This window comes from Solanum dulcamara, chromosome 5 (genome assembly GCF_947179165.1).
Source record: "Solanum dulcamara chromosome 5, daSolDulc1.2, whole genome shotgun sequence".
Classification (NCBI taxonomy): Eukaryota; Viridiplantae; Streptophyta; class Magnoliopsida; order Solanales; family Solanaceae; genus Solanum; species Solanum dulcamara.
In genome coordinates this window covers 80,259,914-80,273,640 of record NC_077241.1, presented here as the reverse complement: position 1 = coordinate 80,273,640, position 13,727 = coordinate 80,259,914, and the positions used below count along the sequence as shown (strand labels likewise).

At 35.4% G+C, this 13,727-nt stretch overlaps 1 protein-coding gene across 1 annotated transcript; it reads right to left on the bottom strand.

Moving 5' to 3' along the window:
* Positions 1-6,260: 6,260 nt before the first annotated feature.
* On the bottom strand, positions 6,261-13,351 carry LOC129890817 (uncharacterized). Its single transcript, XM_055966293.1, has 9 exons — positions 13,331-13,351; positions 12,028-12,151; positions 10,992-11,119; positions 10,823-10,894; positions 10,473-10,618; positions 10,105-10,378; positions 7,768-7,905; positions 7,562-7,649; positions 6,261-6,595 (listed from the first exon to the last, which is right to left on the bottom strand). Exons 1-6 carry the CDS (start codon positions 13,349-13,351, stop codon positions 10,222-10,224), a joined length of 648 nt encoding a protein of 215 aa, XP_055822268.1. The 3' UTR covers positions 6,261-6,595; positions 7,562-7,649; positions 7,768-7,905; positions 10,105-10,221.
* Positions 13,352-13,727: the final 376 nt, after the last annotated feature.

Genomic DNA, 13,727 nt, shown 5'->3' with positions numbered 1-13,727 from the left:
GTCTGGAAAATTTCAGGGTGAGCAGCAGTATGTGGACCCTTGGAGAAACAAACTTAGGTTCCCCTGGGTGCAGCATTAGCAGGATGCAACAAACTACAAATGGAAGTTTGCCAAATCCAACTGAGGCAACCATTCTTTGGAAGGCTATTAGAGGATGCAATACCACAGGATCATGTATAAGGAGCCCTTTGTACTGCAATTTCAGCCTGCATCTTACCTTCCTCAGCAACAACATCCTGCAGCAACAAAGTCACAAAACTGCAACTTTCAAGGAACACATACAAGACAATAGTAGTAGCTATTATAACCTGCAGAATTACTTGCCTTTGTGTTTTTCTGTTTGTTGGTGCAGGGTGATTTGTACCAAGTGGACATGTCCAAACACCTCCAAACTTTGCAGGATTGCATCATATACTAATTTGGAAAGGTTCAACAAGTTTCATCTCAAAAGAATAATTGGAGACGTTAGGCGAGCGACCTTGAAAAAATCAGCAGTCTTAAGCCTAAAGAGAGAGAAACTTGGTAATTGGAAGCTCCAGCTTGGGAGTCAAGCTTTCAAAATTTGCAGGGATAAAGAAAAGGCCATATATGCAAACATCAGGAAGTTTCAGGTCAAACGGATAATTGGAGATGTTAGTCGAGCGACTTGGAAAAAGTTAATAGTCTCCAAAGCTCTTACTGAGGTCCCTTCCTGTTTGCTAGTTTGTGCAAGCCTTGTTTTGCTAACCACACTCTCTATTATCAACACACCCCAGCAACAACTATACCAACCTGCAGCAGACAAGGAACAAATCCACTCCATCTATGCCTTCTCTAATAGCTCAACATCTGCAGCAGCTCCTTTCTTGCTGGTTCTTGTTTGTTGTGTAGATGCAAATGTCAGGATGGACTCATAAATTTGTGTTCCCAACACCTACATAGAGAACAACACAGATACAACCAACAAAACTAATACCTTCACTAAGAGGCCTACAAAAGAATTGTGCAGCATGGCAATTAGCTTCTGGTTTTTGTGTTTGTTTGTTTGTTTGTATTTGTTTGATTGTTTTTGTTTAGGTACATCAACAACTGGGGAGCTATTCCATCAGAAATTGGAGCTACCTACCAGGACCCCACAGAAGCAATCTCATTACATCCACTCCAACCTTTGGCTTTGTTCTTCTCAGTCTGTTTGGACATGGCCTTTTTTCACTTATGCAGGCCCTCTTTGGAACTGCTATGAGAGCTGTAATATCCTGGGGCTCCCATGGAGCAGCACACTTAGCTTTCCATCCACACTCTCTAACATAAACACACCACAGCAAACACTCCACCAACTGGCAACACATAAGGAACATGGGTACAGCAGTCTGCAGATCTCCTTGGCAGTGAGGTTTGGTGGTTTTGTTTTATGCAGGTACCCCAGCTGCAACTCACTCCTAGAATCTGCATGGATCCCCAAGATCAGTCATCCTCAGCTTCATCAATGTAGCTGGCAGACCCCCTTTAGAAATGCTACAAAGGCTGCAGTAACCTGGGGCTACTATGAAGCAGCACAATCAGATTGCCATCCACATTCTCCATTCTCAACACACCCCAGCAACAAGTCCATCAACCTGCAGCAGACAAGAAACAAATACAAGATTGTTGGTGTTGTTTTCCTGTGCAGGTACTCCAAGAAGGTTAACCATCTCAAAACAAAGACCAATAAGCAGCCTAAGTACAATGGCAGCAACAAGGAGCTGCACAAAAACATGCATCAGCCTTTTCTTTTCCCACAATTGCTTGCCCCTTTGTTAATTGCTAATGCAGGTTCACTGATGCACACCTGCTATAACTTCAAAGCTGAGAATTCTTGGCTTCACAAGGATACTGCAGCCATCATCATCACCCACCATCTGTACCTACCATATGCAGCACAGCAGCAGCAGAATACAGCATATGCAGCACACAATAGTTTGCTTGTGTGTTTTTCTGGTGTTGTTTGCCTGTGCAGGTACCAAAATAGGGATCTACTACTGAACCTAACCTGCAACAACAATCATGCTACCATTGCAGCTATAGAGGCAGCAAGGAATTGGGTACAAGACTGCAACAACCATGTTTGTTTGCTTCCTTGGCTAATTCAGGCTATCAATTTTCTCCACAACAACTCCAAGGTTGTTGGATACTATAGCTCCATATATTTCCTCTCATTTCAGCCCCCATAGCTGATAATCATGATTCTGATGCAATGGCATATTTCATCTGGATTTACTTGGTACGACAAGACTAAAAAGAGCAAAGATGAAAAGAATTTTCCCATCCCATGCGAGATAGAAGTTTCGTATACTTGTTCTTCTTCAATGTAGCTATGTCTGGTACGTAGCATAGTTGGAATAGGACTAGTGTAGGTTACTTTTCTTTTTTCTCATGGAAGGGGAGAGTCTCCCTCATTTATGCTTTCATAGTTGAATTGTACCGGGAGGAGTCCTCTCACAGGTTTAATGCTATCTAATTATAGTTAGTCTCTTTTTGTATCGGGGATGAGTTAGCCGACCTTAATAGGTTAGCCGACTTATCAACCACCATAGGATCGAAGGTAAGGTTTATGTCCCCCTCCTTGTATTTTTATTTTGATTATTTATGTTAAGGCTTGGAGGTGTTGCTTAACTCCTGACTGTGCACGAGAGGTGGGAGCCTCGTGTAGGGTCTGTTCCCATAAAATAAAAAATAAAAAATAAAAAAAAAAAAACCCCGAACCTCGAACCCCGAACCCCGAACCCCGAACCCCGAACCCCGAAACCCGAACCCCGAAACCCGAAACCCGAACCCCGAACCCGAACCCCGAACCCCGAACCCCGAACCCCGAACCCCGAACCCCGAAACCCGAAACCCGAAACCCGAAACCCGAAACCCGAAACCTGAAATCTGAAATCTGAAACCTGAAACCTGAAACCAGAACCCTGAACCCTGATTATAGGAATGAAGCTCACAGGCTCCTGCTTCAAGCACTTCCTATCTTCATTTGCTGGAACCTGTGGAAGAATAGATGTGCTTCAAAATATGGGGGGAAGCAATCTAACCTTGCCAGAGTAAAGTTCTTTGTACTCAAGGATACCTTCCATCTTCTCCTCATGACACAAGCAACTCATTGGTTCTTGACAGTCAAACAGTAACAGCTTGACTGAAATTCTCAAAGGATGAAAACAAAAACAGACATACTATAATCTAAATGCACAAATGAAGGAATTCATACTAGGGATTAACAGATGTTCAAGATTCAATCTTTATATTAGAATATAAATGCCTCTTTAACTTCCTCGCTTTCTTCATGAGCATGACAACAGTTGGGTGGGATGAGTACTCAGACTGAATTCAGAGATCTCATCAAAGAACTTCAGAGAATAATACATTACCATGAAACCAACATCTGATTGAAAAACAAAAGCACGAAAAAAGGAAAATTTACAAAATATCATTTCACAAAACTAACAGTTGAGGAGACAAAACAGTTAGTGCATCAAGTAATTAACAGATACAAATAATTAACTAAATGCTCTTAAGAAATCATCAGTCAGAGATCTTGGATAAGCATTGATCTACAAAGTTAAAGAAAACAAAAGGGTAGACAAAATGACCAAATAACAAAAACTCCGTGTCTTCATACTAGGAAACAAATCTTCTTTAACATGTCACTTACTTCATATACCATTTCCCTTGGGATGAATATTCAGTCCAACATATCATCAAAGAACTCACTAAAAACTACATCACCCTAATCCTGACTAATCTTTGAAAACTAAAAAAGAAGTCCGAAAAAAGGCAACTCTAACAACTTAGAAGATAAGACAGAAAGTGCATCTAGTAACTAACAGATTAAGAAAATGAAAAGAAGAATCACAAATACCTAATTTCACTGAAATGAACCTTTTTCAAATAAAATCACACCCATCGATCCACAAAAATTCAAGAAAACAAATGGGTACACTAAAAAGATTAAAACTTTATCAAACAACCAAGAAACTGAAACAATAAACTTTGGATCAGTACTACACAGAGACCCAAAACCCTTGCAGCAAAACAAAAAAATTGTTAAAAAGGGATAAAGATCAAGACTTTAGCTGATTACCAAGTGAGAAATCTGAAAATGAAGACTCCTCAGTCCTCACTAGACAAGTGAGAGATCTGAAGCTAAGGCCTTTTTAACAGAAGAGAAGCAGCCTCCACATACTCTCCTATAAATGCACTGTTTCTTGAAAAAGAATTGATTTTTTTTTCTTATTAAAAGTGCGAATGAATCAATGATCAATGGAGTAATAGTTAAAGATGAGAAATGGTATTTGGCAATTAAACTTTTTGAGCAGTAAAAATGAGGAGATTCACCAGACAATCACACTACCAAGGATGCTGTCAATGGGTAGAAGACCGCGTTAGGACTCTTGTTCTTTTTCTAAAAAAAAATATAATTATTATTAGTAGTAGTATTAGTATTATTATTATTTTAATAATAATAGTTGTCAGTCAAGTGGATGATTACAAAGGACCAAGTTCATTTTTTTTGAAAAAATAGTAAGTTAAAGATTTGTTAGTCCAAACGAGTAATATTTAGCTACTTTGATTAAAGGTAAAATTATTCAATTTTGTCATTTGAAATGGCTCAGTTGGTTTGAACGGTGGTTATCTACCTGAATTATCCTCCTCAATGCCTTTTTAATCGAGCTTGTTGCATGAAGTTTACCTAGTGCGGTTTACATCTCATGTGTGGTTTGCAGGCTATTACACAATGAGAAATTTATTCAGTACGTCACAGAGTGCTCACCCGAAGAGTAGAGGATGTAGCAAAGATTATATCATTGTGGATTATCCTCAGATTCCAAAAAAATAATTATTCACTTTTGCTTAATTTATAAACAATTTTGACCTTTCCCCATATCTCCGTTCAATTTTGAACACAAAACTTGATATCCTGAGATCCTCAATCAATTTAAAGTTTGTGTTTTACGGCTCTCCCCTCGTATGAAAGAGAACTTTTGCCTTAGTTATTTAATTTGGTGCTACAAATGTTTTACACATATATTTAGTTATTTAAGTAGTCTGTGAAAAATAAAACAAGATACAAGAATATTTCAAATCTATTTTTTCATTTAATATAATATAAAAAGAAAAATGAGGTCTTAACTCTTGACTTATCAATCTAAACATCGTACCAGATCTGATTTTTCGAAAGGATCTATTCCTTTCGTTTTAATTTGTTTATCAAGTTTTGACTTGATACGAAATTAAGAAAGTAATTTTTAAATTTTGTGGTTTTGCGGAAAGTTGATATTAAATAATTGTTCAAAATAAGAAACATTTTTTTGTAAAAACGCATAAAAGAAAAATTGAAATTAAGAAAGTAGTGAATAATATCATTTTATATATGGGGAAGGGATTTAGACCTACACGTTTTAGATCTCCCAAAATTATGTAATGTGACCGACGAGAATTATTTGAATATTTTCTAACAATGGAATATTGGATTTTCCGCAGCTTAACTTAATAATAATATGGTGAATATGTAGATCTTGTCCTGGTTTGATTTGATTTATGAAGGGAAAAAAAACACATGTAGACAGAATTTTAAGGTAAATATGCATAAGGTAAGCATGTTATTTGAAGACAAAGAATTTAGTCGGAAGGTACTTTTTAGATCCCACTTCTCCATTTATAGTTAATTAATCTACTCATATATTTTCAATAAAAATATACTATTATTAAGGAAAATATCAATCAAAGCGTTTCATTGATTACATCCAAATATGTCAAAACAAAAAATCAACTTTGATTCACCTAAGTTAAATGAGACTTCAAAAGGGAAAACTATGCTAGCTTTGTTTAAATTTATTTGTCCTAGTTTTCTTAGTCCGTTTCTAAAAAAATAAAATGTCTCTTTTTTTTTGATAATTTTTTAATTATAATTTTCTACATAATATATTTAAATAAAATAAACAAATTGAAACAAAAAAGTAAAAAAGACACTTATTATGAACCGTTGGGGGATAGATCTGAATTTGACATATCAAGTGCCCATGAGTCACATTCTGCCGACGCTATTCGATCCATAAGTCATTACTTTAGCGTCTTCTTTTTTATTATATACTTTTTAGTTCAATTTTGCATTTTAACTAAAAGTTCAATTTTGCCCTCGAGACAATTTTCAATTCCACTGCCTATATTTAAAATTTCCTATGACTTGATAATGCCTTTCTCATCGAATCCAGGCATAAAGCAAACACAATTAGACAGAAATGCTACATAGGTAGATACATTTAGAGGACCATGAATCTTCCATATGAATTTTGATATAGCCAAAATTGTTGTATTCTGTTGCAAACGAACGTGCTTAACGCCAGACAAATAATTAGATTTTACAAGACTATTCTGAGACATGTATCACGTACCTAAGGGCATGACACTATACAACAATCTATAATGCGCGAACAAGAGTGTAGGTTAAAAGCTCAGCATTTCACAAGCTCCTTGACCTTCCATGGCCATTTTCTTTGCTGAGTAGAGACATCTGCATGTTGACCTGATGCTAGCCTGCTTTCCTTGGCTTTCTCCCTCTTGCTCGAAGAGCTTAAAGAACCCTCAACTAGAAAAACAGAAAGAACAAAGTCCCATCAGTTTCCACTTCCGAGGTATTGAGAGTCAAGCTTATACGATTGGAGGATGACATACAATTAAATTTTCTACAAAATCTTTAGGAAAGAGAAAATGTCGAAAGAGAGAAACAAGCAAAAACTCAGAAACCAAACCACATCACAAGTAGAATTCAGCGCTGAAAATCATGTTTCTTAATAATAAATTCCAATTTCTAGACAGGAAAACAAATGTTTCTAAGAGATACACAGGAGTAAAAATTACTATTATGTTTTTCAATCAACATGGACATTCTCAACATGAAACTGTGAGAACTTTTGCAGCATGCTTAAAATTTTAATGTGACTGTTGTTGCAGTTAAGTAATTGACTTTTTAGCTGGAAAGATAACCAGCAGTGGCTTATAAAGAACATGGGAGCTAATAAAGAGGACTTTGGAACTAACTCAACCCCAAAAGCTAGCTCATGAGGTGAGGATTGCGCGAGACCATATAAAAGAGATCATCCCACCCCTAAAGCGCCGATTTGGGACTCTAACACCCTCTTGCACACCAACAAATAGACATTTGGAGCGTGACGAATATAAGATGGAGGCCCAAGTCAGCCATACAATGAATTAGGATGAACCTGACTTTGCTACCGCATTGAAGTGTGTGACCATCTCATTTAAAACCTTAAGATGTTAGAGAGACCGCATTTTTATTTATTTAATTGTGTCTTCTACACGCGCCCTCACATGCAAACTGCTTTTTTTTTATGAATCAAGCACGTGGAAATTGTTTTTGATAATGGGTGACGGGGTAAGACTCGACTCCAAAACCTTTGTCTGCTTCTGATACCATGATAAAGAAAAAACTTTAGACTTAACTCAACCCCAAAAACTAGCTCATGAGGTGAGTATTTGATCAACAACAACAATTGTTTAACTCAAGATTAAGGTGGTAAAATGTCTTCCATACCTTCTCATTCCCAGACCACCTTACATTCACCCTTGACCATCTTGGGGTATCTCTCTACACGAGAATCTTCTTGTACTAGCTGTTCAACCTACAAAATATAGAGAAGTATTGTCGTAAAAGATAGAACCTTACACTACCTTGATTTTTTTCCAATCAAGAACGTTACACTATCTTGTTATAAATAAGAGAAGGGAGGGCATGAGCACCTTTTTCCATAACATTGGATCCTTTCTTTCCTTGGGTGAAAGAAGATGATCCCGTAACAGTGATGCCACCACCCAAGGTTCATGCTTACCAGTCATACTCATTGCACTCACTGCCTTCTCTTCAAGTACTTCACAAACCTATTATTTCAAGAGAGATCAACAAATATGAAATCAACCCAACTGGCAAAAAGTAAGACTAGTGACTACCCTACTATGCAACTTGGGATGGACAGATTATTTTTCTTGACTTTATCAAAGTTGCTGTTTTTTTAAAAATTCTTTATTCCTTTTCCTGATAAACACTCTAGGTCCCCTATCTAAGAGTATCCCCTCTGTCACAAATTCAATGTCTTGTTATGTTCATTGATGTATACTTGATCAACTTCCGTATAAAACTCAGAAGACCATTATATTATTTACTACAAAAATAAAATTACATATTTGGTAACTAAAGAAGTACAACAAAAAGCAACTACCCCATCTCTTCCCGTTCATGTGATCCTATTACTTATTAGTTTGTTTTAAGAAGAATGACACATTTCTATATTTAGAAAATATTTTAACTTAAGACTTCTCATTTCATCTTTAAACGGAAGCTTTTATAGCCATACGAGTGTTATGACATGTTTACAACCACAAATTTCAAAAGTCTTGTAGCCACACAAATGCTATGACATGTTTAAGACCACAAATTTCAAATGTCTTTCTTTTCTTCTTCAACCTCGTGTCGAGTCAAACTACATCCCATAAATTGTAACGGAAGGCATATCTTATTTTTTCAAAATATAAGACTAGGTTAAAGAAAATGCAAAAAAAAGCATTGAGATCTAACACTTTTTAAAATCATTAAAAAGGTATTGTATTAAAAGTCCAGCAACCAGAGGGTGTTGTGGAAAATTTACAGGGGTAACTCCATTACATATTGTGTAATGAGCTCAAAAAATCTATCACGGCCTCTATATCATTTGCAATTGCCATGTTAGACCAGAAAAAAAATAGTTGGGATAAACATCTATACTTAGTACTAACTACAGATGAGATCTAACACTTTGACCAGCAAAAGGAGGCATTCAATTAGGAACGAAAGAGACAACTCTGAACGTTTAGCAAATTTAGAGTTTTTGCATTTGAATTATGAATATGTTAACATTAGTAGAGTTGTATGTGTGGCATTGTTTGTTACCTTACACCAGTGTTAATACTTAGCAGTTTAAATTTATAAGTTGTTAATTTGAGATGCTAAACTTGGAGACTAGTTCGATTCATGGTTTTGGAAGTCAACACTTCACTCATGACTTGAGTTTGTTTGATGCAAGTTTGAGGCCTAACCATTTCAGCTAGGGCGAAACCACAAACCAGCTCAAAAGTTGGGAATTTTGAGCGATCTAGAATGAATGCATCCTAGGTTCAGCTTAAAGAGCCAAATTAAGAGGTTAGACTTAATACTGTAACTTAGTCTACTCGGTACGAAGAAGTTGCCTTAAAAGAAGCATTATCATTCTTCTATATTAGTGTGTTCCCCAGGCAACTTGAGTACACATTGACTAATGCCAGGCAGCTGGTCCAGTTCACAAGCATAGGTTGTCAAGACAATCCTTCCCACATGGTTGGAGCAAATAGCCTAACACCAAGTACTGAGTTGGGTTTAGAACCTAGGAACTTCAAGTTGTTACTCCCATGCCTCAACACAGGTCACCCATGCCTTGGAAATGAAGCATTGTCATTTTATAACAATGATGAAAGAGTGCAGGTTCCCTTAAATATTACACAGGTTCCTTTTGTCCTCTACATATCACATGAATCATGAGGAAATATAGTTAACAATGCATATAACATCACAGCAGAAACCCAAACATGCTAAAATTAATGGGGAGGTGCAATGATGGATACATAGTTAGTAGAAGTGAGACTTCATCTACAAATTCATGTATGCCTTATATTAGAACTCTACTAAGAGAACATTATTTAACTAGATCAAGAAAGCAATTTCCTTAAATATCTATTTTATCAAAGGCGTGACATTATTTGTCTAAATTAATGGGTGTTGAGGTAAGCTTTGAAGTAGTAAAGCAGAAGAAAAATAATAGATGCTCAGAAGTGTAAGATGAGAGAACATTTAGAGATCAGGGTTAATATTTACAACTGGCTGAGAGCCTTATAATTGTTACCTAAGGCACATGTGCCCCTTGCCCTTGAAGTGTTAGGCCTATTGACTCATTATATTTAAAGTAGGTGAATCCTAGCATATTCAAACAGTATAGCCAGTCACAAATTGATACTGAAAGTAAACAATGTCACAGGATCGATTCTCCAAGGAAAGGAAACGATGTTACAAACCTCATTATAGATCTGTTCAGCTTTAACTGACAAGTAGTACCTCTGACGGAGTTTTAACAATGTGAAAACGCATCCCATGAGCTGTAAATCCCAATATTGTCAACAAGGTTTAGACTGTTATAATATAAGCTTGCAAAGGCTGCTCTTACTGTGGAGTACCAATGCACAAGCAGGAACTAACAACAAAGCATGCTCAAGGATCCACTGCTGGATGCGACAGGAAACTGGTGTATAATGTAGGACCAGCCAAGCTGGACATTTCAACTCTTCAATTCTAGACAAAAGATGAAGAAACATTAATGAAAAAGAATATGATATGCTTTCATCTGCTTTCTGTAAATCGTGGTTAATAAACCTGCAGAGCATACCCATGATCATTCAGTCTTGTCTCTAAAACCTTGTGAAGTGCCTCCATGGCTCTTTTCATGGCATGAGCATAAACAGCCTTGTTCAAGCCATACTCATCCATTATTTCAGATTCATTCACTTTTTCCCACAATTGGTTACCTTGAACCTAAAAGGCAAGCGTCAAACTTATGGGAAATGTTAGTTCAGTAGCTTTATAATACCTATACAAAAAAAGTAGCTTTATAATACAAACTCATTTTGAATATTTTCCCTTTTTGAGTTTGTGCATGTAAAGTGTGTGTGTGTGTGTGTGTGTGTGTGTGTGAGAGAGAGAGAGAGAGACAGTAAACAAGATTCAAAAGAAACTTACCCAAATTGTGCCAGTACCCGTGCATGAATATTGAGCATATTCTTCACAAAGAAGACTTTCTACTAACATCGACTGCACATATGTAATTACATTATAGTGCAAGCATTCAAAACCCAAATTTAATCAACACTGGAATGTTAATAACCAAAACTAAATAGGTGTCACTCACAAGCTTTTTAGCTGCTTCATTTATATTTGAATCTTCAACACATAAGTTCCCAAGCCTCCGGTAGCCATGAGCACACTCTAATTTGCCTTCTTGACATACTCCATTAAGTGGACAAGGCTCACAGAAGTCTAAATCCAAGAGGAATCATTAAAACCCAACACAGCTATTGATATCAAAGAGAAGTTATTTAAGATGCCAGCACTGTAGAACATAGTGTTCCACAGCTCCATTTCTCAAAAATAAAGAGGATCACACGATTTTGAGATGTTCTGAGAATAAGAAAATGCAAACAGAAACACATAGAAATAACATATAATAAACCACATCATTGATTAGGAATTTGCTACCAGTGTTCCACATAAAATTACTAAAGAAGGTAACATCTAGCTGCTTTCCCGTTTAGAAGTAGAACTATAACTTAACCTGTGGTATTTACCCTTCTCTTACTAGTTACTACCCTGATATGGATACAAGACTGACCAAGAGTTCCTCTCAACAGATGAGGGATGGATATGCTCATAACTCATAAGCCAATCCCATCATTCTGAGTTATGAGCTTTTCAAAACAAGAGCAGGTCATGAGACAATTGAAAAACAACCAGTCCAGTAATTAGTTTTTCCCCTGATTAAACTTTTATGAATTATGGCCCTCCATTTTAGGATTAAGTATGATCCATGCCCCAAAAAAGAAGTATGCAATTAAACATAACAGTAGTTTTGTACCAAAAGCTTCCCCCTTTCTTAGTCTTTAACAGATTAAATTCTCCTGGCACTACAACTTCCTCATTTAGCAGATGGCATAAGAAAACATTAATATAATTGTAAGAAAATTAGTATGACATCAAAAACTTTATACTGAAAATTTTAAATTTTGAATAATTTGATAAACTCAAATGGTTGAAATCTGTGAAAATTGTATAAGGAAGTAGAGTAATTGTGCAAATCAGGCTGCGTAGCCTAACATATTGAAGAAAAACACAAACTGCGAAAACTAACATATGAAAACAACAAATCTACTACAAGAAGATGGACTAACCAGAGAGGGAGTCGTCGAAATCGAAATTGCTATCGCAGAAAGGTTTGGGTTGGCGATTGAGATAAGTGAAAACATAATTGCAGGAAAATGCGACGGCGGAGGCTAAAACATAATTCAAAACAAACTTTAAATTATATTTTTCTCTATTACATTTTTATTTAATCAGAATCATAAAAATAATTAAATGTGAAATTATAAATATAAATAATCTTTTATTGGAGTATAACTTTATAAATAATAGTGTAGTTTACTCGTAGAAAATTGTAAAACTTCATTAATAAAAAAGGTAAATATGAAAAAAGTTTTAAATATTTCTCTTGAATTTTGTACAATTCAACTATTTTCTCTAGAAATTCAGTTAATATGAAATAGAGGGTGTAATATTCTGAAGTTTCAAGAACATAATTTGAACTTTGCAACACATAATGTGTAAGATATTTTATTTTGGTTTTGATTTTTCATTCCATATTTGATAGCCGTATTTAATATTCGATTAAATTTAAATTCATATTTTACATAACTTGTTCCGGCTCAAACCCAAACTTGAGAAATCAGAAAAACTCTCCATTAAAAATCAAAAATTCAGTTCTAAATCCTTAATTTCTTCACATAATATGAAAATTAATTCATGATGGCTTAATATTAGGGTGTGTAAAAATCAAACCGACTAATAAATCGAACCAAAAAAAGTGTTATTGATTTATTGCTATTGGTTATTGGATTAACGGTTATTTCATAGATTTATAAAAAAAATATTAGGTTATCGGTTCGGTATTGATTTTTTAATATAGGGTTATTGGATAAAAAAATAACTCATTAAAACTATAATAAATTACTAAATTAATTTTTAGTTTTTTACTTATACACAAATATCAAACAAAAAATATTAATATAAATATAAAATCAGTTAATCACTATATAATACTATTTAGTATTTATCATTTAGGCTCGGACGCTTTAGGTTCAGAATTGCGGCAAGGGTTTGCAAGTTGCTATGACGGCGGCTCCATGAATCGTATATTTATTTTTAAAATATTTTTTTATTCGTTAAATCAAAAACTGAACTATTAAAGACAAAAAATTGATAAACTGAAGACCGATAACAAATATCTTATTCAAAAATATAACTGAATATAATTCTGCCTTATTTAGAATTATAGCACAATTAAATTTATGCGGATAAGAAATCACTGAATAAGACAAACTTGAAAAAACATACTCCACATTTCCACCCGCGAATATGCTCCTCCAGCAGCAATATCGCAAAAAAGATTTTAAAAAATATTCTGAATTACTTTCTCACCTTCTTATTGCTGAACGTCATAACGAACTATTAATGAAAAATCATAATAGTCGGCTCATTGGTTCTTTGTCACTCCCTGAAGTGAATCAAGCAAACAATAACCAATGAGAAAGACGTCATGGCCTCAGTCGTGGCTGTGGTCGAAGAAGAAATTATAATCATGATGCTCGGCTAGTACCGAAAAATAATCAGCAATATAAAAAAAAGTGAAAAGCACGAAGTTATACCAAAGAAAAATTCAAAAAATATATATCATAGATGTGGAGGTATGGGCACTGGTCACGGACCTGCCGATCATCAAAATGTTTGGTTCAACTATATTAGGCATCCTTGAAGAGGCAAAAAATAATCCAGAGACAAACTTTATATCTGAAGATAATATTGAGCCTATGTATCT